Source organism: Chlorocebus sabaeus, chromosome 27 (genome assembly GCF_047675955.1).
Source record: "Chlorocebus sabaeus isolate Y175 chromosome 27, mChlSab1.0.hap1, whole genome shotgun sequence".
Classification (NCBI taxonomy): domain Eukaryota; kingdom Metazoa; phylum Chordata; class Mammalia; order Primates; family Cercopithecidae; genus Chlorocebus; species Chlorocebus sabaeus.
Genome location: NC_132930.1, coordinates 30088135 through 30115317, shown reverse-complemented (window position 1 = coordinate 30115317; position 27183 = coordinate 30088135). Strand labels below are relative to the sequence as shown.

At 38.6% G+C, this 27183-nt stretch overlaps 1 protein-coding gene across 5 annotated transcripts in view; it reads right to left on the bottom strand.

The window, feature by feature from the left end:
- KCNIP4 (potassium voltage-gated channel interacting protein 4) overlaps positions 1 to 27183 on the bottom strand; it is a 1194812-nt gene that overhangs the window by 98859 nt on the left and 1068770 nt on the right. For 4 of the 5 annotated variants that reach the window (XM_008017780.3, XM_008017777.3, XM_073012494.1 and 1 more), the window contains exon 2: positions 20296 to 20420. In XM_008017780.3, coding sequence (XP_008015971.1) covers positions 20296 to 20420 — 125 coding nt within the window. The remainder of the gene's footprint in view (positions 1 to 20295; positions 20421 to 27183) is intronic. The other variant, XM_073012493.1, reaches the window with a different exon arrangement.

Sequence of the window (27183 nt, the reverse complement as noted above, 5' to 3'; positions counted from 1 at the left end):
GTTCTACCTAACTGTCTGGGAAAAGAGCTGAAAGTTCCCTTTGTTAAGGGCCAAGATATTTTTGATTTATTTTTCTTTCTTATACCTTCTGCATGTTCTTATGGGAATCCTAGGCTGTGATTTTGAGATGGGAATTCAAAAGTTTCTATAATAATTCTGTCTCAGCTACTAATTAGCTACATGACCTTGGGAAGTTTCTAAACTTTTTGGTGCTTTATAATTACTCTGCCAAAAAATGACATGCATACAGTAGATGGTCCAGAGTCTATAGCAATAATATAGGGGAAAAAATGTAGAGAAATAGATAAGTCAAGTTACAGGGCCTATTTACTTCTTGAGAGAAAGAATCACGTTTGTTTACTATCCATCTCCCAAGTGTTTATTGAAATTACATCTTCTGCAGAAACTCAGTAAGTATGTGTGAATTGCTGGTTGAAGATTCACGATTTGCTATATGGTATGGACAAGATGCCTTAGAATTCCAGAGGCAGTTTGGAATAGCAGAAACAAATCTGTATTGAGAGGCAGACAACAAGATCTAATAGCAGAGAAGGCAGAGATGTGTAAGTTATTTGACTTGAGGATAAACATCTATCATATAGTCAAGACTTTAGTATTTGCCTCTGTAAAATATGAAAAGAGTGGGATTGGTTGATCTCAAAGATATCTTAAGAGAGCTCTGACTGTATAATTTACTTTTTCCATAAAACCTAAAAAGTGTAAGCAGGAAACATTTTTGTTTGTGTATCTATTCCACTGGAAGGACTCAGCAATTGAGCATCAGGATCTAGCACATATAAACATCTGTTTACATTTCATTCATTTTAGACCCCACACCAACACTGTGAAGTGGATAATAATATCTCCATTTACACATAAGGAAATTGAGGTCCAGGGAGGCTTTTCAAGGTAAAACTCAGTGTCAGAGCTGGGATTGGAATCCCGGATTAAGTGGCTCTCAGTCTCAATTCTCTTTGCATTGAACCACACATCCTCCCCAAGTCTCTGGCACTAGTGATGCACATCAGGAGGCAATGCAGGGGCTCTTCAGGGATATAAAGAGGGCTCATGGGTACAAACATACAGTGAGAAGGACATGACCACACTTCGTGAAGACCAGGTTCATCCAACTCTAACAGAAAGTGCTATGATTAGCCAAAAAAATATATCCTAGTCACACACACACAAAACTAATTAACTAGAAAAATCTGGTTATTAACTGCATGCCTTCATTGTTTTCAATAAATGTAACCTGTCCAATAAATCAGTAACACTTATTAATGATAATACAAAGTATATTCAGTAATAGGCTTGCCTTCCATGAGGAGACTAATATGGGGTTTTTTATGGAGTTCCAAAAGAAACCAAATAAACATTGTTAGCATTTGCTTCATTGCACAGATTACATGGTGCCTTGATTCTGCTGCTGACAAGCAGTAAATTGCTCTGTTGTGTGTGGTGCTTAAAACAGGTTTAATCTGCTATTATTAATAGTTCCATGAAGTATAAGTTTGCCTATCCCCATCCCACTTTCAATGACTGTGGCCAACTTATGGGAACTCAGGCGACTAAAATAATTACAGAACACAAGCTGTAACAATAAACCACAAAAGGACTAATCATATCCTTTCTTGGAATTTACTTATTTCAAATGGTTTGTTATTTTTTTTTCATGAAGAGCTCCACATTGGACCACATTTGTGATGAGAAGATCTAACTTGGATTTCAGCTGCAGAAATTATTCTATTTACTTTCTTGTTACAGGCACTAAATTGCTGTTTGGATTATTATTTTTTTCCTTTCTCTAGATAGTTCAACAAATAGATTTTATGGTCTCTTTAAGGGACAAAGCAGGGTATAATGATTTCAAAAAGCAGAAAGACTAAATAACTAGATAATTGCCTAGAGTTGAAGTGGTGTATTCAGGAACTTCATTGGGATGAACTAACAATAATTTAAAAATAGGAGAAAGTGTCATTGGCCCATTTATGCAAAGCCAATGCAAAGAAAAGCTGAACACTTGACTTCTGAGAAGTTACAGACAAACTGTGGTGCCAAGTTACAGCAATTCCCTTGGCCTAATTTTTGGTAAATTTAATTTTATCCTTTCTCAATGTTGTGGAATCTATAATGTATATTTTATTGGTCATATTATATGCATGTCTCATGCAAGTTTCCTTCAGAACTTCTTGAAGATCAATAGGGAATATATTAAAAATGAAAATAGAAATTAGGTTGGATATTGCTCTATAATGGTTGAAAAATCACTTTAGAAAAAAGTGGTTTTGCTTATTTCCTTGTTTTTTTTTTTTTTTTTAAAAAAGGTCCTCAGTGTGAAGCATTTGGTAGGTGATGTTTTAGCTCACTGTAAACATGTCTTTTTGCTAACCAAGGATCTTTGAATGACAGAAAGAAGGGATTTTAAGGAACACAACATTATCTGCTCTAGTGAACTGGTCCTTTGGGGTTTGGTGGTTTTAAAGGCATGCTTTATTATTTGTAGATTATATTGTTTAAAGTTTTCTGCATGGTGAATAGAGGTTGCTATGGGAACATAAAACTCTACACAGAGACAGAACTACGACTAGGTCCAGGTTCTGTCACCAAATAGCTTGTGATACTGAATCAGTCTCACAAATGTGCAGCCTGTTGTTTCCTCTTCCACAAAATGATCATATTTGTTTTCATGTGGCTTTGGCAGTGATATGACCTATTACACGTGAAGGCATTTTATGGTGACATGCAGTGCATATTAGACATCAAACTTTGTTAACATATTAATAATATACCTCATTTGGTGACATTGTTCTTTTTCGTTTATAATCTTTCAATGATAATTATTAAAATCTTTATCATCAACTTAGTGAAACCCCGTCTCTACTAAAAATACAAAAATCAGCTGGGTGTGGTGGCGCATGCCTGTAGTCCCAGCTACTTGGGAGGCTGAGGCAGGAGAATTGCTTAAACCTGGGAGGTGGAGATTGCAGTGAGTTGAGATCGTGCCACTGCACTCCAGCCTGGGCGACAGAGCGAGACTTCAAATAATAATAATAATAATAATAATAATAATAATAATTAAAAAAAACACCTTTACGGGTCATATTTGTCCCCTCCCAGTTCACCAACTCTGCCTTCTCACTGGATGATTCTCATAACTTATTAACTCTATTTCCACCTGCTTTTCTAACACAGTATTTGATATCATACAAATTGGTCCTTTATGCAAAATAATTTATTTGTTAATGACTTGGTCAGATGGACTCAATATTAACTTTTTCTTTGAAGGCGCTAGTTTGTTATCCCACTCACAGTGCGGTTAATACACTCACAAGTGTCCTTCAAGAAAGTTTCCAAGGGCCCTGTAGACTATTTTAGACTCCGTGCTCATTTTTACTTCAGTAATTTCATTAGTAGTGTTTATTTTATAAATAGCTTGTAAAATGTTTGAAGGCAGAAACATTTTTAAAATGTTTATATATTTTTGTTCCAAAGTATTTTTCAGAGAAACAAATCCACAGAAGCACCCCTAAACTGGGAGCGTGGCAAAGTGCGGAAGAGCCCCAGCCCAGGGCTGCAGATCTCAGGATCCGAGAATACACAGCAGGTAGCTCGTGAGGGAATTCAGAGTCTAGGCCTGCACAGAATTCACCTGAAAAGGTGGAACAGAGACCAGAACTGAAACCAGGACCAAAACAAGAACCAAACAAACCGGAGATTCCAGAGAAGAGTAAGTGGATTCTATTGGTAAGAGTTGGGATCAGCAGAAATTTCCTGAAACTTAGATGTAGTCATAGAGGCCCCCAGAGATCCCATGGCCCTGCCAAAGTGAAATTAGGGAGAGGGCTCAGTGAGGTGTCTTGAACACATTCACTAGTCCAGGCAACAAGTAGTGCCTACTGAGAAGCAACTGTGTGCCAGGAAAAGTACAGGGTATTGGGTATATGTGGGTAAGCCGGACAGCAGCAACTCTGCCCTCATTCACCTCCCATCTCAGAAAACAATGAACAAATTCATTAATTATTAGAGATGATGATAAATGCTAAGTAAGGAACAAACTGGGCACAGCAGCGGTTTCACCTACCTGGAGCTCTGATTAGGGAAGATGATATTTAAGATGACATTGGAAGCATCAGAAGGAACCAAAAGGTCCCAAGACCAGAAGAGGCCAGAAGCTCTTCCCCATGAGTGATTTAAAGTAAATGTACATATAGAGTAGCCAGTGGAGGAGATGGTTGTTAGCACCGTGATGGAAAGGTATTGGGGAAATGCTGGAAAAGCATGGCATAAGGGCAAGAAGAGAAGGTCGCCCAAAGACAAGGTTCTTGTGGGCTTCCCAATCCTCCTCTGCTTCTCTGCAGGTGCCAGAATTTGGTTATTTCTCTGGGGAGAACTTGTGTCATGAAATTGAAAGAAGCCCAAGAGGGCTGTGCCATAGAGAATGCGAAGTGTTGGTCAGATATATAGTCGTCATTTACTGAATATTGTGGCTCTCATCTTAGTTTACTTCCAAGAAAATACCTGGAGCCTTTCAGGTGCTTCTCTCTTACAAGGCCTGGTACGAATGTTTTCATTCAATTCTTTCAGCTTCCCTAGATTCTTTTAGGAACTTCATTTTTTCTCCTGTTGGGTCAAGATTCTGTTGCTTGCCATTAAAGAGCCCTAGCTAATACAGTCACCTGTCTGTCCTTATCTTGCTTGTCTGCTTAGCATTCAATGCCTGTTTTTTTGAAGGCCTACTGTCTTTGGGTTTATGTGATACCACATCCTCCTGGTTTTCTTTCCATCTCTCCGGTTGCTTCTTTTCAGTGTCCTTTGCTATCTCTTCCAGTTTTACTAATCCTCTAAATGCTAGAGTCTCCCAAAACCAGGCCTAAATCCTTTTTTTCTAAGTCATTCTTGTGGTTAAAAAAAGTATGTACTTAGGAGCTAGAGTACTTTGGTTCAATTTCCAGCCTTGCCAGTGCTGGCAGTGACCTCAGGGAGGTCACTTAACCATTCCTGGACATTTCTTTTATATTAAAAACAAAAACAAACCAAAAAAAAAAAAAAACCTGTTTCTTAGGGCTGCTAAGAAAAAAGAGGGTTAATCATACCTGAAGTATTTTGGACAGAGTTGGTTCATTATATGTGTTCAATACTGTTATTTTTCTTACAGTTGTTAGTAATCATCAATTCCCATGGCCTTAAATGTTACATAGATGCTGGTGACCCTTAAAAATGTATTTTCAGCCCCAAACACCCTTCTTAGCTCTATAAAATTATATATCCAACCACTAGAATGTATCAAAATTTAGAGGATTAAATTCAAATTTTGATTACTAATTCCCAGTACCCCCAACCTCACTCAACATTTTTTTCCTTCAGTTTTCTGCATCTTAGTAAATGGTAACAATTCCTGCCCAGTTGCTTAAGTCAGAAGACCTGGAATCATCTATATTGTTGCTCTTTCCCTCCTAGACACATTCAACCTATTTATTCTGTCATTTTTATTTATAAAATATAGATTAAATCCTTTCACTTCTTTACATCTCAACAATTAAAATTTCTAATCCAATGTACCATCATAACTTGGCTAGCCTACCGCAGTATCTTCTTTACCTATTCTTTATTTTCCCTCCATGACCAAATCCATTATTTGCCACATAGAGTTTTGTTTTACAAACATAAGCTTGTGTCATTATCCTACTTAATCCTTTAATGATTTCACATGACACAATGAGTCAAATCCAGCCTGCAAGACTCTGCTTGACTTGGTCTGTGTCTACCTGGCTGGTCTCATAACGCCTTCTCCCTCAATCACGGTGATTTGGTCACACCAACCTCCATCAGTTTCTTAAACACAATAATCCCTTTCCTGCCTTAGCAGTTTTGCACTTGCTGTGTCTTCAACTGGGAATAACTTTTTCCTTGCTTCTTTCATTACTGGTTTTCTCCTCAGGTCTGCCATTAAAAAACCCTCAACTTCAGAAAGGCCTATATCAACTTCAGAAAGTGCTGTATCACTCAGATTTCTCCAGAGAAGAGAGATGATTGGATCTATGTCTATCTATCATCTATCTATCTATCTGTAGATTTATTTTAAAGAACTGGCGAATGTGATTATGGGGAATGGCAAGTCCAAAATCTGTAGGGCAGGTGAGCAGGCTGGAAACTCAGGCCGGATTTCTACATTATAGTCAAGGCAGAATTTCTGCTTCTCTGGGAAACCTCAGTTTTTGCTCTTAAGGCCTTCAATTGATTGAGTGAACCCCACTCATATTATCAAGGGTAATCTGATTTACTTAAAGTCAACTGATTATAGATGTTAATCACATCTACAAAATATGTTCACAGTAAAACATAGATTAGTATTTGACCAAACAACTGGGCACCCTAGTATAGCTTAGTTGACATATAAAACTTATTGTCATAGTTTCTTTAGGTCTCCTGCATCCATACGAGTCTCTTTCACAGAGTTCTGTCCTTTTTTATTTCCATTGGATGTACCATAATTTGCCCTTAAGTAATTCTTTGCTGATTAATTTCTCCTTCCTCCACTACACTCTAGTGTCTATCAGGTGAGAACAATTCTGTTTTGCATCAATATATATCCAATACTAGCAAAGTCCTTGGAATATATTAAGCATTCAGTAAGTAGTTGATGCTCGATGCTTAATATGTGTTTGTGAAAACAATTAACAACCACAGGGAACTTGAGACGAAAAGTTTTGACCCAATCTTCTAAAATTTTATGGGAGTTGGAATACCAGATGTTAAGCATAATTTACTAAAATGTGAATAGACAAGAAAACAACTGATTATTTCTCATTTTCTTTTGACACATTCTCCTCCCTTGTATTTTCCTGAAATTAAATTAGTCAACACAGATTTAAGAGGACTTAGAGTCTCACACACTCAGCCCAAATATAGCATTGAAAAGACTTCCAAAGCTTTGGCAACATATTTTATTTTAATAAAGATTTGAATGCCTGCAGGATCACTGGAATAATTGCCAGTTACACTTCTATTAATGAACACATAAATGGGGATTGTGAAAAGCAGAAAATGATCTGATTTTATGGAGTACGTTTACTGCCAGCAATGTACAGTGATGAATGGTGCCCTAGAATTTAATTTTAGTTTTAGCCACAAAACAGCCAAAGTTGCACAGCAGGCTCTTTTAAAAAATATGTACTGAACTTGAAAAATTATTTATTGAGTTCTCAGTGAGATATATATATATATATATATATATATATATATTTTTTTTTTTTTTTTTTTTTTTTTTTTTTTCCTTTGAGACGGAGTCTCGCTCTGTCACCCAGGCTGTAGTACAGTGGTACAATCTTGCTCACTGCAACCTTGGCCTCCCAGGTTCAAGCAATTGTCATGCCTCAGCCTCCCAAGTAGTTGGGACTATAGGCATACATCACTATGCCCAGCTAATTTTTTTTGTTTTTGTATTTTTAGTAGAGACGGGGTTTTACCATGGTGGCCAGGTCGGTCTTGAACTTGTGACTTCAGGTGATCCACTCATCTCGGCTTTTCAAAATGCTGGTAATACAGGTATAAGCCACCGTGCCCAGCCTTAGTGATATATTTTTGTGAACCAATTAGTTCTTTCAAAAAATAAAGAAGAGTAATGCTGTTAAAGTTACCACCCTTGCATGGGGTCTGTGCGGTGAAGACTAGGTTTTATGTGCAACAAGTTCTAACAAGCCTCTTTGGATGAAGCTGCTTTTGAATTTGTTGTGTACTCAGTTCTGACGTACAGTGCTAAGGGAAGTAGAAAATCTCAAAGGGTTCATAAGACAGAGTCTTAGTATTATTTCTAAATACTGGTTCTTCAAGGGATATTTGAGTTTGAAGTACATCAATTCATACTGCTCCCACACTAAAACAAAAAAATGTCTTAGGAAGATTAGCTGAATCTAAGGAAACTTTTAGGAATATTAACCAGAAAAATTCAGTAGAAGCAAGTTTTATTGACTTTATCAGAATGCTGTTTGTTCCCCCAAATCCAGCTTCCCCTTTTATATTTATACACTGATGTTTAGCCAGAAACTACATTTCCCAACTTCCCCTGTAGCTAGATGATCCTTGTGACTAAGTTCAAGCCCTTAATGTGAATAAAAGTGATGTCAAGACTCTTCACGTTATCTTTAAATGAAGAGTCACCTACCCCCGGACTATGACTACCTCACTTTCCCTCAGGATCTGAACATGACAGTGACCCAGTATACAGGATACAGATGGTAGTAAGGGATAGCAGGACAATGTGTTGGAAGGAACCTGGGTCCCTGAATGACATCCTGCTGGAGCAGAGCTGCCACATCTGCCTGGACCAAACCAACTATGACTTGAAAGAGAAAGAAAATGGGAGCTTTCTTACAGGATTGTTGCAGATGAATCAATAAAGAAAATCTCGAATTTTTTAGAAAGACTTTTAATGAATTTTTATATTATTTAGAGATTACTTTTACATAAGCTGTTTTTAAAAACTACCTACCTTTTTATGTTATATCTTTAAGATATCAAAAATTATGCTAACTCTTGATTTTTGCAAAATCCCAGTGAGATCATTATGAGAAAGAGTATGTTAGCTTCTTGAGGCACTCAAGGGACAGAATAAAAGTAACCACAATAAAGGCACTATTTTCAGATTTGTTCTCTGACAACTCTTCATAGGGCTAAGAACAAATCTGTGTTTTCTAACTTTTTCTGGGCGGTAACTCTCAAATTTATATGTGTGAATATATGTATAACATTATCATTGTGATAAAATTTATAAAATGTTATCTAACAAATAAGTCATTAGACATCCAGTACTTAGCATGCACCCAAATTCAACTATATTCCAATTTGAATACAGCATATATATCTACAGAGATATAGATCTATAGCTATAGTCATACATAATTTTTCAAAAAGCAAATATCTATCTATAGATATCTATCTCTATATAAGAATATATCTATACATAGAAATATAAGAATATATTAGATTCCTCTATCATTAGATTTTTCAAAAGGCAAATAGATATCTACATTGTATACAATGTAGATATCTATATTGGATAAAGATATATAAATATATAATTTTTCAAAAAGCAAATTTATATACATATATGTACATAATGTGAATCAAAGTTTGAGAGTGGGGAAAAGAAACTTTAAGAAAGAACTAGATTATAACACAATTCAGAGTACTGGCATGATAACAGTGGTCCTAATAGTGTTAATGATAATAGCAATAACAATAATAGCAGCTACATTTTGAGTGTTGTCATAAGACAGGGTCCGTGCTTTTTGCTTTACATTCATTGTCTTTGCAAAGCATCTATGAGATGTTATTCTTCAATTTTGCAGGTGACATATGAAACCCAGGGAGTATCTTGCCCAAGGGTAACCAGAACTGGAATCTAATTACATTCTAAATTTTACCTCGACATATGTCCATTTTTGCACAGAAACGAGTTAACATAACAGGTGTGGTGTGAGATCACTGTCCTTAGAAAGGCCTGCTTGCAAGGCTGGCCACTTGGATTTTGGGAGAGTGTCTACCATTCTTTGAATCCAATGGCTCGCGGTGCTTAGACTGTTTATGCAAACAATATGGCTTATGTTGAACATCTGCTTTGCTTCTCGGAGTCTGGAATTTAGGTACCTGCTAAGTACTGGAGGTCTAATGGCTTCCTTGCTAGATAACATTTTATAAATGCTATCACAATGACTCATTGCTGGGGGAATTAAGCGTTTCCTGTGAGACTTCACTCAGAAAGAATTCTTGGAAGCTTGCCTCAGGTTTCCTCCAAACATTATCCCATGCGCCTTTTCCCTTTGCAGATTTTGCTTTGCATTCTTTTGTTGTAATAAATCATAACTGTGTGATTGTATATTGAGTCTTGTATGTCCCCTAGCAAATCATCAAAACGGGAGATAATCTTGGGAACCCCTAACGTATCTATCTTCCATATCATTCTTTCATTTGGAGAAAATAAAATTTTATTTTCTACCTGAGTACATAGGAAGACTATATTTATCAGCCTGTCTTGAAATCAAGTTGGACCATATTACTGATCTCTGATGGGTGGAATGTCTGTTAATCCAAGATAGGTCCACCAAATGCCCCACACCATCTTCCTGCTCTCAACTGAGGACCAGATGCAGATGATCCAGTGGAGGAAGCCGACACCATAGGCAATAGTGGAACCATGAGATGGAAGAAGTATCCTCCATAAATGAGTTGAACAGAAACCCCATCCTGTCCCCAACTGAATCACATAGGATTAGAAAATGAAAGAGAAACAAACATTTGCTGTCTTAAACCACCGAGATACTGGAGCTGTGTGTTGCAGTATTGATCCTATTCTGTCTAATACATACGGTGATGTGCTGGATACCAACACCCCCATCTCCTCCTTCTCAACTTTGAAATATGTTGCAAGAGTGAAAGGGATTTTTAAGCCATAGAAATCCCATTACTCATTTGATAGACTAGTATCTGATGGGCAAACACAGGACATGAACAATCTACCAGATGGAGGGTCTTGCAATGGAATCAAAGGAAGTTCTTTGTTATCATTTGAGATTGGTCTTAACATTTTTGAGTAGTACTTGATAAAACACATAGAAGGTGTTAAACTACTGTGTGTAGTTCTCATACTAAAGGAGCCATGATCTTTCACTCCCCCATTATTAGATTATTTTTCAAAAAAAAGCAAATTAATAGCACTTCAGTTTTACTCAGTAGATGTGGAAGGAACTAAAAATAAGAAAGTGAGAGAAGATAAAAATTTTATTGGGCTGGCCTCCAATCTTTTGTTTGGGGTCATTCATTTGTTCACATATATTTATTGATTACCTGTCATATACAAGACACAGTCTGAAGGGCTGAGAATTTTGTAGTAAAGAAGGTGCAGCGCCTGTTGTCAGGAAGCTTAAAAAATAGGAGAGGAATCAACAAGCGAAGAGGAAACCCAAAATAAGCACAATGATGGGAGCACACAGCAGAGTCTCCAAACCTACTTAAGGAGATATCAGAGAAAGCTTTTCCACAGATAAGTCTTTCAACCCCAAGACTCTCACGATAGCCCCGAGTGCTCCTCAATTTCCCTCACCTTTTGATCCAAACCATCACAACATCCACTCAGCTCAACCTCCACCATATATCCAAGCCCATCATTTCTCTCCTTCTCTACTTGCTACTATCCTGGTCTAAGCCACATCTCTTTTCTGTCTTAATCTCTTGGACCAGCTTTCTAGAGGGTCTCAAATTTTACTTTGACGTCCTACACTCCATTTTGCTTAGAGTAGCATTCCAGGGCCATCTTAAAAAGAAAAAAAAAATAACAAATGCTTTATTTGTATCTGAACTTTTAAAAACTGGTAGTTCCCCACTATCCTTAAAACAAAATACAAACGATGTTCCACATTTCAGTCACTCTTGCTCACTCTAGCCTCACGGTTTTGGGCTGCTCTTTGTGCCTAGAATGTACTTTTTCTACCTTCTCATGGCTGTGCCCTTCTTGACATTGTAGATACAATGCAATGCCACTTCCCTTTCTCTAGCCACCCCATCGAAAGAAGCTTCCTGCTCTACTTCTTTGTAACAAATGTTATCCTCCTTCTACCACAACTAGATATTTTCTTATTCAACTATGCGTTTGCTTTTTGCCCCTCTTTTCACTGTCTTCCCCCAATGGAATATAAACTCTAAAGAAAAATTACCTGTTTTTTTGTCAGTATATCCTAAATACCTTTCACAGTGATGAGCGTGAACTCAGCACTCAGAGAATAAATAATGAAAAAATATATTGAAAGGAAGTCTAAGTATAGATGTGGAGAAGGTGTGGGCATTGTCCTGATGAAGAAGGGGGTTGGGGGAAGCAACATTTCTCATAGGAGAAGAAGTCCAGGTCAAGGCCCTTCAGAGGGGTGCACTTCAGCTGCAGGCAGTTCCTTCTGGCTGGAGCAGAGTAAAAAGGGAAGAGTGAAGGGTGAGATGGGAAAAGTCCGCAGAAGCTGGTTGGTCAAGGTCTGGCTGATCATGGACCAGTTGAGTCAGCAGTAAAGACAGCATCTAACCCAGTATCTGACTTATAGTAGATGTTCAAGAAATATTTGTTGGGTGAGCGTGTAAGACAATTGAGTCTCTCTTCTAATAGCAAAAAAAAAAAAGAAAAAAAAAAAAAAGAAAAAAAAAAAAGCAGCAGCCAGCAATTGGTTTTAGGTAGGAACTGACTGGTTTCTATTTGTTCTTTAGAAACACCTTTTCAGTTGCACAGTGGAGAATGGTTCAGGGGAAGACAGGACTGTCGGCAAGGAGTCTGGGCCATTGCAGACATGCAGATGAGAGGTGACAGTGACAGCAGCGTGTGCGAGGTAGGGCAGTGGAGAGAAGGAAAGGCAGAGGCAGATGTGAGAGATACAAAGACTGGAGAATTGGCTGAGTTTGGAGATTAATTAGAAACAGGAGGTTCTGAGGGAGGAGCCCAGAAAGACAACTGGATTTCTTTACCTTTTTTTTTTTTTTTTTTTTTGAGACAGGGTCTCACTTTGTCGCCCAGGTTGGAGTGCAGAGGCACAATCTTGGCTCACTGCAACCTCCGTCTCCCAGGTTCAAGGGATTCTTGTGCCTCAACCTCTTGAGTAGCTGGGATTTCAGGTGCACACCACCATGCCTGGCTAATCTTTGTATTTTTAGTAGAGATGGGATTTCGCCATGTTGGTCAAGCTGGTCTTCAACTCCAGGCCTAAAGTGATCCACCCGCCTAGGCTTCGCAAAGTGCTGGGATTTCAGGCGTGAGCCACCATGGCCAGCCTGGATTTCTAAGTGACTACATAAATGAAGGTGACATTTGTGTCAAAATAATCTCTCCACACAGATGTATGCACATAAAATATACCTATGAAAATAAAGGAGGAAACTAACAGCCTTCTTTCAAATTTTAAACTTATAAAATGTCATGATAAACATTTTAAATCACACAGAAGAAGTTGAAATATCAAACTGTCTTAGGTACAGTAAACTTCTCATCCCACCTTACTAGAAGTTTACTGTACCTAGGACACTTTGATATTTCAATTTCTAATCCTCTGTACGATTTAAAATGTTTAGCATGACATTTTATGAGTTTAAAATTTGAAAGAAGGCTGTACACAGTGGCTCACGCTTGTAATCCCAGCACTTTGGGAGGCGGAGGCAGGCGGATCACCTGAGGTCAGGAGTTCGAGACCAGCCTGGCCAACATGGTGAAATCCCGTCTCTACCCAAAGTAGAAAAATTAGCTGGGCGTGGTAGTGCATGCCTGTAATCCCAGCTAGGAGGCTGAGGCAGAAGAATCGCTTGAACCCAGGAGGCGGAGGTTACAGTGAGCCGAGATCGCACCACTGCACTCCAGTCTGGGCGACAAAGTGAGACTCCATCTCAAAAAAAACAAAACAAAACAAAACAAAAAAATAGAAAGAAACAAATAAATCAAGAAGCATCTAAATGCCACAGAATGTATTAGATTGGTGCGAAAGTAATTGCGATTTTTGCCATTGAAAGTAACGGCAAAAAAACACAATTTCTTTCACACCAACATAATGTATAACATAAACTAATGCTTAATATATTTCAAGATGACATTACTTAGTCATTATGAATTCTTAATTGCATTATGAAGTTTAGTTAGTTTTGTACGTAGAAGAATAAGGAAAGAACGAAAGGGCTCTGTTATCTTTTAAAGATATTAAGTAAAACATTTATCATTTATCTTCTTACCTACATGGATATTAATATCCTAAATTTTGAAAGGATAGTTTCATGTCCAGAGAATCTAAGCCATTGTTCAAGCTCAGAAATGGCAGTGGTAAAGTTTGAACCCCGGACAGCGCTTGCACTATGTCAGTCTTTGGAAGTCAAAAGGGAAGTCATGTTAACTGCTTAGGCTTATAGACAATCATCCCTTCAGAAAGCCCTTGTTGGAAATCTGACAGACCTGCTAAGGCGAAGGAAATAGCATTTTAACTCTGTTCTTACCTTAATTCTAAAGTACACGAATAACGCTTTGCACTTAAGAAAGGCCTTTTATCTGAGTCTTTCAAATGCTGAACAAAACCAATTATTACCCACCCTCCTTCCTGGTTGAAAGAGAAGATTTTAATCCCTAATTTGCTGACAGAGAGACAGAAGCCGGCAGGAATGAAGTGATTTACTGAGGGTCACAGAGTCTATGAAAGCATTCAAGAATAACCCTGAGGGCTTGTGACAAAAGAGCAATTGCCTTATGCAATTAGCAGTGAATTCCTCTGTCCTAATCACTGCATCTTATTGTTTCTCATGCAAAGTTTAGGGGAACTAAACTTCTCCTCTCTCCTTTCCCACCATAAATGGGACTTAGTGCTTTTTATGTAAATGTACTTTGTCAAAAACGTAGATCCCTATAATTTTATCCTCCATCTGTTTCACTGTTTTTAAAGATCTTACTACAGAAGTTCCCAAACACTTCGAATGGGGTGGAAAAGCCCCATCAAAGAATTCAGATGTCCTGCTGGTTCCTTTGGCTACATCATCAAAACTCTTGCAGAAATGGAAAAAAAAAAGAGAGAGACAGAAAAAAAAAAGTATGGTTCTGTTCTTGACGAAATGCCTAAGGAGGGTGTCTGGATAACAAGCCAAACACTGAGAGTGGGGATTAACTGCGTTTGAGATGTGACTGCAGAACACGTTCAGCTGCTTTGCTCTACAGGGATCGCTGCCTTCTCACAAGCTCCACTGTGATGGATACACCCTATGTGACCCCCAGTGAATCACACCTTTTCAACTCTCCTCATCTTGAGTGCTGAGATATGCAGAGCGTGAGGTCCCCTGAGCAGATTGTGCCATGGTCAAGCCTTCATGACCCCTGTGACCCACATGTACATGTCCAGAAGGTCTCCCGGAGCCAGTAAGTCTGGGACAACAGGAAAACCACAAAAGAAGAAAAACGGCTAGTACCTGTCTTAGCTGATTAGGCAACCTTGCAACATTCTACCCTTGTAGCATGCTCTACCCTAACTGATCAAGCAACCTCGTGACACTGTGCTCTATGACCCCTCCCACCTTGTGATAATGTATCTTGCAACCTTCTTCCCCCACCCACAATAAATGGCCCCTAACTGTAACTTTCCACTGCTTACCCTAACCTATGAAATTAGCTCCAATCCCACCACCCTCCACCCTCCCAAAAAGGGCTGACTCCCTTTTTGGACTCAGCCCACTCGTACCTGGGTGACTAAACAGCCTTGTTGCTCACACTTTGCCTGTTCAGATTGTCTCTTCAATTAGGTGCGTGCATAACACAGAGTTGATGGGATGAGATGCCACACCCATGAATGTACTACCCATTATAGGACTAGAGAGACTCTATGTTGCTGGCTTTGAAGAAGCCAGCTTCCATATTACAAGGGAGCCTGCAAGAGGGCCAGGTGGAAACGGACTGCAGGTAGCCTCTAGGGGCTGGGTGGCCCCACATTGACAGCCAGAAAGGGGAATCTCCTATGTGCAACCACAAAGAATTGAATTCTGCCAACAACCACAGGAGCTTAGAAAAGGATCCACGATCCAGAAAGAAATGCAGCCCAATCGTGATTCTAATGGTGGCCTCATGAAACTCCAACCAGAGCACTTAGCTAAGTCATTTCTGAACTCCTGATCCTTGGGACAGTATGTTATGAATGAATGCTTTCTAAATCCATTACTAAATGGATTTAGAAATCCATTTAGTATTTGGCAAATAGTTACCTGACAATAGAAAATGAATATAAACATCCTTCTATTTTAGATAAAAAAGATAGATAGTAACATAACATTTTATGTCAAAAGGACATTAGCAGGTATTAAAGTGATGCCTCAGTGATATAGTTGATTCTAATGGATCATTTTACCTATTATAATCCAGAGCAAAGGAAAAAAAGGAAGCAGGGAAAGATTCCATAGAAGAAGGAACCAGGTGTCTGAAGCATAGAGGTCTAACTCTTTGCAACTCATCCTGTGCCTAAAAAATGGGAAGAATAGGCTATATATTATTAATTAATGACAGAAAATGCCAAAGCGGCATTGGCATCACTATATTAAAACTTAATGCCCCAGTATATCATTTATAACCACCTAAAATTGAACTGAAGCTATAACTGGTTTTGAAAGAGTGCAGCAAAGCAAGATTATGAAACAGGTATATTGATATTTGTGTGACCTTTTGACCATTTGTTCTCAAATGTGGCTTTCTGTTCACTGTCTGTTATAATGTAAAATATTTTTAATAAATTAAGGACTTCAGATTAAAAAAGAAGAAAAATTCCTAAGCATCATCCCAGGGTTAACTGAATAAAAATCCTCAAAAATAAGACCTGCTACCTCTCTCCAACCCCTACACACACACATACGCCCACACACAACACACATGCACTTCATATACACACCAAAGACTTCATGAGGTTCCAATGTAGCTAGCCTAGTCATTGGTATTTGCCATGATAGAGCTCATCACTAACAGGTCACTTCTTTTTGTGCTAGAAGCACCTTGTATATGTTATATATCTAGTTCAATGGTTCTCAATCTTGCCTGCACAATATAATTACTTGAAGAGCTTTATAATTCCTAATGCTGAAGCTTTTTCCTAGAGCAATTACATCAGAATCACCAAGCACAGTAGCCACTATTTTTAATTTGTAAAGCTCCCCAGATGGTTGCAACATGCATTGGAGTTTGAGACTGCTGATCTGTAGATAATAGTTTGCATTTTCTGCATCCTTCCTAATACGTAATTATGTAGTCCAAAACCCAGACACTCAGACACTGCCTGGGAGGTATGTAGGCCAACCATGACTGTCCCACTTTGACGGCTCATACAGCTGAGGTTGACCATTTGGGACCACACTACAATAACTCCTTTTTATTGAACTTCATGTTTATTATATTTCTTTCTTTAAAAAGTACAATCTAGTTATCATTATCCCAGTTTATAGACAAAGACACATGGTCTCCTGAGTTAGAGGGAACTGCCCAAATGAGTAACATGACCTGAGGCTGAGTGACACCAAAGTTTATGATGCCTGCACAAAACCAGTGATTCTCAAAGTGTGGTCTCTGGACCAGTAGCATCAGCATCACCTGGGAACTTGTAAAAAAAAAAAAAAAAAAAAAGCAAATTCTGTGACCCAATCCCAACCCTACTAAGTCATAATCTTCCAAGATGGGGCCCAGGAATCTGTGTCTTGACAAGCCCTTCAGGTGATTCTGAGGCTCATTATAGGTAGACAGTGTACTATATTCTTCTGTCTCTATCAGCTGCTCACCTTTGGAGACTCAGCATCTGGCAAGAGACCTAAAAATGTGTGGGAGCCTCAGTGAGTAAGATGGGGTGAGGGAGGAGGTTTTTCTCTCGCTATCTTCCCTTCCTCTCATTTCCAATTTACATTAACAATCTATGTTGAAAATGTGAGGGGATGTATCAGAGATACCATATGGGGAAAAAAAATGGTGGAGTTATGCTGGTCATATTTACTTGCAGGGGTGCCTGACTATGTTGAGCTACTTTCACACAAGTGTGACCATTTTAATATGTTGACGAATGGTTTATCCTTTCAATCAAAGTATGGAGAGTTTTCAAAGTTTCGTTAAAAATGAGTATCCCAACTGTTTCCAGGGAAATGAGTTTGTGATCTTAAGGGCTTTGGGGTAATTGGTGTTCAGGGAACCAAGGCAGTTGGTTTGCTTTCTCTGATGGAAGCTGCTTCAGTTTACTACCATGCTATAAAACCCAAGTGCCGCTGACCTGCTTAGTGTATTTCTGCTATGCTTAGGGTTCATTTATTAGAACTGTACATTTGACTAGGGGGAAATCAAAATTAAAAGGCCACTCGTGTTTGATTTATCAGAGATGTCTATTAATATTTTCTGAGCAAACTGCAAAGTCTTTTCTTTGAAAGAAGTATATAAAATAGGCTTTTGGCATATTCAGGTCTGATGGAAATTTGTCTCATGGGGCGGGGTGAGATGGGAGAAAGAGAAAGCAATAAAGATAGAGAAGAGAAAAAAAATAAAGAGGAGAATGGGGAAGAGCTGAAAGGAGACATTAATTCACAAGGGGAAGAGACAGAAGAGGTAAACCAAAAAAACAAAAGGAGAGAAAGAAAGGAGGAGTGAAGAAGTAAGAGGTGGGGTCAGAAGGATTAAAAAAGGGGAAAGAAAAGAGTTTGGGAAAAGCGGGGAAGGAGAGAAAAGGAAGAAGAGAAGGACATATGGGCAACAAAAAATAAAATAAAGCAATGAATGCAGACTTCAGAGCCTAGCAATTTATTGTGAAGTGGCATTTGTATTAGACATGCTGCAGAGATGCTGGCTCCAAAGGTTAATAATGGCAGTAATCATGATTCCAATTTATAGCAAATGCAATGAAAGGCAGCCAGACCCCAAACAGAGAAACCCTACGGGATGGCAGTGGAATAATAACATAGCAGCAGTCGAGGAATACAGGGATGCCAGGAGATTGGATTCAGTTCTCCTGTGTTCGACAACTATTTTGTATCTGGTGTACAATCCAATGTTAAAAAGAAAAAAAAAAGTATACTTATTACTAGCTGTCTGAATCAGAGCAAAGAAGTTTAGGTGTTCACATGAACACATTTTAAGTCTTATTCTGTGATTCGCCTCCTCTCAGCACTGACTTTAGGTCCAGATTGGTCTTTTACACCTCCTTTCTTTTCTGTCCTTGCTGCTCATTGTTTCTCTACTGCCAGTGGTCAGTACCGCTGTTTCATTGCAAATGCCTGCTGTCTCTGAAGCAGAGCCGTTACAGAATAGGCATAACTACTCATCCTCTTTCCTAGTTGTCAAAGCCCTTTTCTCTTTATGCAGGTTTATTTATATGTATTGTCTTGATAGATTACCCATCAAGATTCCTTTTAATCAGCGGTCTGTGTATGTGATGAGCGCTCATCTCCATTATCATCTCCTCTGCCCCCGTCTATTACCACAAAGTCCTAGCTCTTTGCAGATCATTAAGTTTTGGAGGAGAAACACACTTACTCTGCATAATAGAGGGAGAAAAACTTAGAAAGCCCAGGGCAAGGAGAAGGGGGTGAGGAGCAGAAATGGGAGAAAGACAGACCCCATTCATTCAGACAGATGGTGGAAACTTGTGTGCAATGTGCATGTGGAAACCCTATAAAAATAGTCTGCAGTGTCAACTACCGGTATGAATTCTCTGAGTAAATTGGTGTTGTGGATCCCAAAGAAGAGGCAGAGATTCTTATTTGGTCTGCATAAGGTTGGACAAAGGCAGCAGTTGTGGGGGGTCAGATGTGAAGAGGATGGAATTAGAAGAAATCCTTGGACATCACAGACTTCTACATGCCATGGAACTGGGGATCTTAGGGGATGGGTTTCAAAAGGGATCAAAGCAATTTAATTTCGATTTCCAGGGGTGCCTGTAGCTACGTTCGTTTCCATATGTATAAGAACAAACTGTTGGGGGGTGTATGCTATTTGATACATAAACATTTGATGCCTTTAAGGATGACCTGTTTTCAAACAGATTCATGACAACAAGTTTTCTCTCCCTGTTCAGACCATAAGCTCCGTAAGGATAGAAGTGTATCTTCTCTGACTTTTGAATAACCTGCAGCATCTAGTTTAACCCTTAGCACATACGAAGTGTTTAGTAAGAGACTGTGTCTCATAGACTGCCTGGATCCACTCACTTTCTGTCACCCCACCCTCTGGGGTTTTTCCGGGCTCTCATTCCCTTTTGGAGATGATTCACCCAGGAGGGAGGGGCATCTGCACACCTGGATTGCAGAGAACCAGGTACAGTGATGACCTACAGATACCTCTGGTTTACAGACATTGGCAGCATGGTTTTTTCAACTATGAAAGTTACAGTAATTATCCTCCAATGCCAGGAATGGAATCCCTTGATAGACCTCAATCTATATTCAAGACTCAAGTCAAGCACCAGCCTGTATTTAAAAACTAAAGAAACAATGGAGGTTTATTGAAATTATGTCATTATAGTTGACAAAAAGAAAATATTTCAACCAAGAACTGAATTGAATAAACCTTTCTCAGAAAATCTCTTTGTTTAATGGGCAATTACAGTGTACCAGCATGGGTCTGCCTCAGAAAACAAAGTCCACAGATACTGATTATATTCCTATCTAGGAAGGATCAGTATGAAATACACATATGATGGGGCTCTCACAGTATGGGATATTTTCCCCCTTTTCCTCTCATGTCTCAATATTCCTCTGGGAACTGTGTGAAAGTAAAGTCAAAAAGAAAGTTCTTACGTTCTTAAATCCTCTGTAAAGGATCTGAAGCTCTTTCTTGGTAAATTTGCTCTGGGCTTCCAGAAGCTCAAGGGCCTCAGGCCGATGCCTGACGGTGGCCATCTCCAGTTCATCTTCCACGCTGTCTGTGGAAGAAAACAAGAAAGAGTCTTAGGACCAGCCGTTGCTCACCGAGGCTTACACATAGCAACACAGGAAAACAGAAGAACATGTCTGCTAATGTCTGTGATTGTCCACAGAGGAAGGACCCTCACAATGCCAATAAGGCCTTTAAATTTCCCAGTTTAAACACATTAAGCTAAAACACTTGTACATGATTTCTTTTGCATATTCTTGTCATTAATGTAGATATTACCACTCTAGCATTTTTTTTTTAAGATAAAAAAGAGCACAGGAATTTATTTCAGATAATCAGTGCATTATATGATTACTTCAAATAAAAAGTTTAAGTAGCAATATACATTACTCTATAAATCTAACAGTGTAGTAACATATATTTCTTTATTTTTTCCAATGTTTAAGTTCAGAGGTACATGTGCAGGATGTTCAGGTTTCTTACATAGGTAAATGTGTGCCACAGTGGTTTGTTGCACAGATCATCCCATCACCCAGGTATGAAGCCCAGCATCTATTAGCTATTCTTCCTGATCCTCTCCCTCCCCCAACAGGTGCCCAGTGTGTGTTGTTCCCCGGCAGTGTGTCCATGTGTTCTCATCAATCAGCTCCCACTTACACATGAGAACATGCAGTGTTTGGTTTTCTGTTCCTGCATTAGTTTGCTGTAGATAATGGCTTCCAACTCCATCTATGTGCCTGCAAATAAAATGATCTCTCTCCTTTTTATGGCTGTATAGTATTCCATGGTGTATATGTACCACATTTTCTTTTTCCAATCTATCATTTGTGGGCATTTAGGTTGATTCTGTGGCTTTCCTATTGTGAATAGTGCTGCAACGAACATATGCATGCATGTATCTTTATAATAGAATGAATTACATTCCTTTGGGTATATACCCTGTAATGGGATTACTGGGTCAAATGGTATTTCTGCCTCTAGGTCTTTGAGAAATCACTGCACTATCTTCCACAATGGTTGAACTAATTCACAGTCCCATCAATAGTGTAAAATTTTCCCTTTTTCTCTACAACCTCACCAGCATCTCTAGCATTTTTAAGGTACAGTTAGAAAAACATAAAAGATCACCAATAGTCCAACCTGGAATTTGTTTCTATATAACAACCACTAGTTATAAACAATGGAATTGTCATTTAATAATAATCAGTTTTGTGCCCTATGTATAATGCAACTACAAGATAGACTCTGCTAATGTTCTCTAAGGATTCCATTGAAATCAGATATTTTGCACAGCTACTTGGGAGGCTGAGGTCGGGGGATTGCTTGAGCCCAGGAGGCTGAGGCTGTAGTGAGCAGTGATGGCACCACTGCAGTCCAGTCTGGGTGACAGCATTAGACCATGTCTCAAACAAACAAACAAACAAAAATAGAACCTTAGACTGTCAGAATTGAAGGACATCTGAAGAAAGATATAAGGAGATAGAGAAAGAAGGAAACCTCCCTAATTCATTCTATGAAGCCTAATAACAAAACCAGCAAATGACATAACTAAAAGAGAACACTACACACTACAGACTGATATCCTTGATGAACATATATGTTAAAATTCTTAACAAAATACTAGCTAGCCAAATCCAACAACATATCAAAAAGAAAATTCACCATGACCAAGTGGGTTTCATACCAGGAATGCAGGGATGGTTTAACATATGCAAGTCAATAAATGTGATACACCACATAAACAGAATTAAAAACAAAAATCACATGATCATCTCAGTAGATGCTGAAAACCATTCAACAAAATCCAACATTCCTTTATGATTAAAACTCAGCAAAATTGGCATAGAAGGCACATACCCTAATGTAATAAAAGCCATCTATGACACACCCACAGGCAACGTAATATTGAATGGGGAAAAGTTGAAAGCATTCCCTTTGAGAATGGGAACAAGACAATGATGCCCACTCTCACCACTCCTTTTCAACATAGTATTGGAAGTCCTAGCCAGAGCAATCAGACAAGAGAAAGAAAGGGCATCCAAACTGGTAAAGAAGAAGTCAAACTCTCGTTGTTTGTTGATGACATGATTGTTTACCTTGAAAACCCTAAGGACTTCTCCAGAAAGCTCCTAGAACTGATAAAAGAATTCAGTGAGATTTCTGGATAGAAGATTAATGTACAAAAATCAGTAGCTCTTCTATACACTAACAGTGGTCAAACAGAGAATCAAATCAAGAACTCAACCCCTTTACAATAGCTGCAAAAATATAAAATACTTAGGAATATACCTAACAAAGGAGTCAAAAGGCCTCTACAAGGAAAACTACAAAACACTGTTGGAAAAAAATCATAAATGACACAAACAAATGGAAACACATCCCATGCTCATGGATGGGTAGAATAAATATTGTGAAAATGACCATACCGCCAAAAGCAATCTACAAATTCAACGTAATCCCCATCAGAGTACCACCATTATTCTTCCCAGAATTAGAAAAAACAATTCTAAAATTCATGTGGAACCAAAAAAGAGCCTGCATAGCTTCATAGCCAAAGCAAGACTAAGCAAAAAGAACAAATCTGGAGGCCTCATACTACCTGATTTCAAACTATACTATGAAGCCATAGTCACCAAAATGGCATGGTACTGGTATACAAATTGGCACATAGACCAATGGAACAGAATAGAGAATTTGGAAATAAACCCAAATACTTACAGCCAACTGATCTTTGACAAAGCAAACAAAAACATAAAGTGGGGGAAAGGATACCCTTTCAACCAATGGTGCTGGGATAATTGACTAGCCTCATGAAGGAGAATGAAACTGGGTCCTCCTCTCTCATCTAATACAATAATCAACTCAAGATGGATTAAGGACTTAAATCTAAGACCAGATGCTGTACAATTTCTAGAATATAACATTGGAAAAACCCTTCTAGATATTGGCTTAGGCAAGGATCTCATGACCAAGAACCCAAAAGCAAATGCAATAAAAACAAAGATAAATAGCTGGTACCTCATTAAACTATAGAGCTTTTGCATGGCAAAAGGAACAGTCAGCAGAGTAAACAGACAACCCACAGAGTGGGAGAAAATCTTCACAATCTATACATCTGACAAAGGACTAATATCCAGAATCTACAATGAACTCAAATCAGTAAGAAAAAAATCAACAATCCCATCAAAAAGTAAGTTAAGAACATGAATGGACAATTCTCTAAAGAAGATATACAAATGACCAACAAACATGAAACAATGCTCAACATCACTAATGATCAGGGAAATGTAAATCAAAACCACAATGCAGTACCACCTTTCTCCTGCAACAATGGCCATAATCAAAAAATCAAAAAACAGTAGATGTTGGTGTGGATGCAGTGAACAGGGGAACACTTCTACATTGCTTGTGGGAATGTCAACTAGTCCAGCCATTATGGAAAACAGTGTGGAGATTTCTTAAAGAACTAAAAGTAGAACTACAATTTGATCCATCAATCACAATACTGGGTATCTACCTAAAGCAAAAGAAGTCACTATTCAAAAAAGATACTTGCACACGCATGTTTACAGTAGCACAATTCACAGTTGCAAAATCACGGAACCAACCCAAATGCCCATCAATTAACGAGGGGATAAAGAAACTGATATATTTATATAATGGAATACTACTCAGCCATAAAAAGGAATGAATTAATGGCATTTGGAGTGACCTGGATGAGACTGGAGACTATTATTCTAAGTGACATAACTCAGGAATGGAAAACCAAACATCATGTGTTCTCACTGATTTGTGTGAGCTAAGCTATGAGGACACAAAAGCATACGAATGATACAATGGACTCTGGGGACCTCGGGGGAAGAATGGGAAAGAGGAGAGGGATAAAAGACTACAAATATGGTGCAGTGTATACATGGGTGATGGGTGCACCAAAATCTCACAAATCACCACTAAAGAACTTACTCATGTAGCCAAATACCACCTACACCCCAATAATTTATGAGGAAAAAAAGAATTGAAGGACATCTGCTTATTTTACAAGTAAAGTGAAAAAAGAAATCAGGTATTTTGACTTGAGCTACAAAATAAAATGTTCAGATTAGGTGCTGACATGGGTAAAGTAACCAGCAGCCAGTCGGTTTCATGGGTACATACTGGATGGACAGGGGTCTACGGGATGTTCTATTTAGGTCCATTTTGTAGTCAATAGAGTCAATAGGTATAGATAAGCTTTAAAATACTGTACTTTGCTTTGTGAATTATGTTTACACTATAATTTCTCAAGGATGTTTTGTGCAAAAGGGAATTTCGTGCCCACAGATGTTTGGAAAATGCTGTGAACTTTAATTTTGTCACAAAATATTAAAAAATATAGGTTTGAGAAGACCTGTAACAAAGAGTCCTGTTTAACTTTGCATAACCCAAATGACCCCAAAGGTATTTGTCCACAGAACCTTTTCTGGCCCAAGTAACATCTGATAATATCTGCACATTTGCCCTAGGGTCATGTAAGCACAAGTCCGAAAGATTTGGAAATATATTAGGGTTCAGGTACTTGTGTCTCAAAGAATATCATCCTTCAGTCCAGCTCCTTTGAAGTAGGGTCAGATGGTGGCCTATAGGAATTCTCTCTGTTGTGTAAACCAATCCACACCTCAGATGAAGAACTTAGCAGGACTAAAGACATCCAGGCTCAGTATGAAGCCATGGCTTCCCTTTTCTATCCTTTCTTCTTGACTATACATTCTAGATTCAGAGAGAAGGATCTAAGGTAACAGTCAGCTCCTCTCGTCCCAGGACCACTAGGACCCCAATCCCTTGTCCCATGGGTCAGTTGGAAATGTAGTCCTCTTTACCAAAGTCGAGTTATTTTTGACACTAATAATGCTACCTCTTGCTAACATCTTTTCTTCCTTATTGCTCTGCCTCACTGAGAACATTGAGGGGCCAAAGCTCTCACTTAGCAAAGAAGAGAAGGTCAGTGGTACCCTAATCTTAGCATATCTTAATTATTGCCCTCAAGGAGTTTACCAAAACAACAACAACAACATTGGTGATGAAACAAACACTTGGAGTGGCTCTATTTGTGAAAATGAGTAATAGATAAAAACAAACATTTGCTTTGTACTTTTTATATTATAATAACTTATCTGGAAAGAGTGAAATGGAAAAGCTTCAGAATAGTGATTGATGAATAAAAACAATAGAAAAGGACATGAAAAGATGAGAAGGCTAAGAATAAACTGAGCAGACAAGGATAAAATTGGTGGGCAAGTAAGTAGTTGTGCTCCTAAAATATGTGGGAAGAGCTAAAAGTAGCTGGAAAAAGGCACCTAGGCATTAACAAATTGATCTGGGCTTTATGGGGAAAATCAAAAAAGCCAAAATGGGGCTCCTTCAATTTTCTCCTTCATTCATTTGAACAAATGGGTTGATTCTATTCAATGGGTCCTGAGATAGAAAAGATGACAGAAAATGTTGCTTTTAGACTGCTGTTGATCCAATGACTTCAACTATGTTGTATTACTGTATTTGCCAATGCAGGAGCAAATACTGTGCAACAGACCTTATGTAAATAGACAATATCGAATAGAAAGGGTATGCTTTCTTGGACAATATCTGATGTAATCTCCTTTTGAATCATTTATAGTGCAATTTCTTCAACCTAAAATGTTCCACTTTCCTTTTCCACCTGTTAAAATGTATATATCTTTCATGATCCAATTTAAAGATAAGTGCCTCATCTCTGAAGTCTCTCTGGATTGTCCCACTATGCAGAATTGATGACCTCCCAGTCATCGTTCCTACACTCTGGTTCTTGTATAGCATGTAAAACATAACATCACGATCTGCTCATGTTTGTTTTCTCCATTGTGCGTTTTTTTGCAGACAAGATCAATATCTTACATGTCTTGTTTATCCTCTGAACCTAACAGGGAGTCTGATACTCCTTTGTCACTTAAGAATAATCTGGTAAACAAATGATGTTCCCGCTCAACTTTACGATCCTCTCCAATCCCTTGAATATTTGCTGCCCTGTAGGGAAATAATTTTCAAACTGAAATTTGTGGCCCGTTGGTAGACCTCAAATGTCTTCTTCAGAATCACTATGTTCTCTATTCATTGTATTGGGAAATACAGCCAAAGTAGAGGGGATTTTAATTACATTTTCTGAGCAGTCTTTCAATCATAACATAACCTTGTCTAGACCTAGTGACCCTCTACACAGGAAAGAAACAAAACAGCGGATTAACTTCTGTGCCTTTGTATTGGGCAGTAATATGAGCTGTGCTACAAACAGAGTTTCTTTCTCTGCAGATGCAAAGTCTGAGACAAAAGACACAGGGCTGGAGGATCAGTATAACTGAATTAAGTGTGTATGATAGGATGATCATCACATGCAGCATTTAAAAAAGAAAAAGAAAAAAAAAAAACAAAAAACACGCCCTTGAAGTGTCTGCCTGTGGGCTCTCTTGCTTTTCCAGCAGTCTGGTACCTTACTTCTTAATGACTTCTACCTGCCAAAGGGCTGTTTCTATGTCTAGGCAGCTGACAGGCTCTAAAGACAAAACTGAAATCATCAGCAATCACCAGCATACGATAAGTTAAAAAAGCAACACCACTACCATCCTGGCTAACATGGTGAAACCCCGTCTCTACCAAAAATACAAAAAAATTAGCTGGGCATGGTGGCGGGCGCCTGTAGTCCCAGCTACTCGGGAGGCTGAGGCTGGAGAATGGCGTGAACCCGGGAGGCGGAGCTTGCAGTGAGCAGAGATCGCACCACTGCACTCCAGCCTGGGCGACAGAGT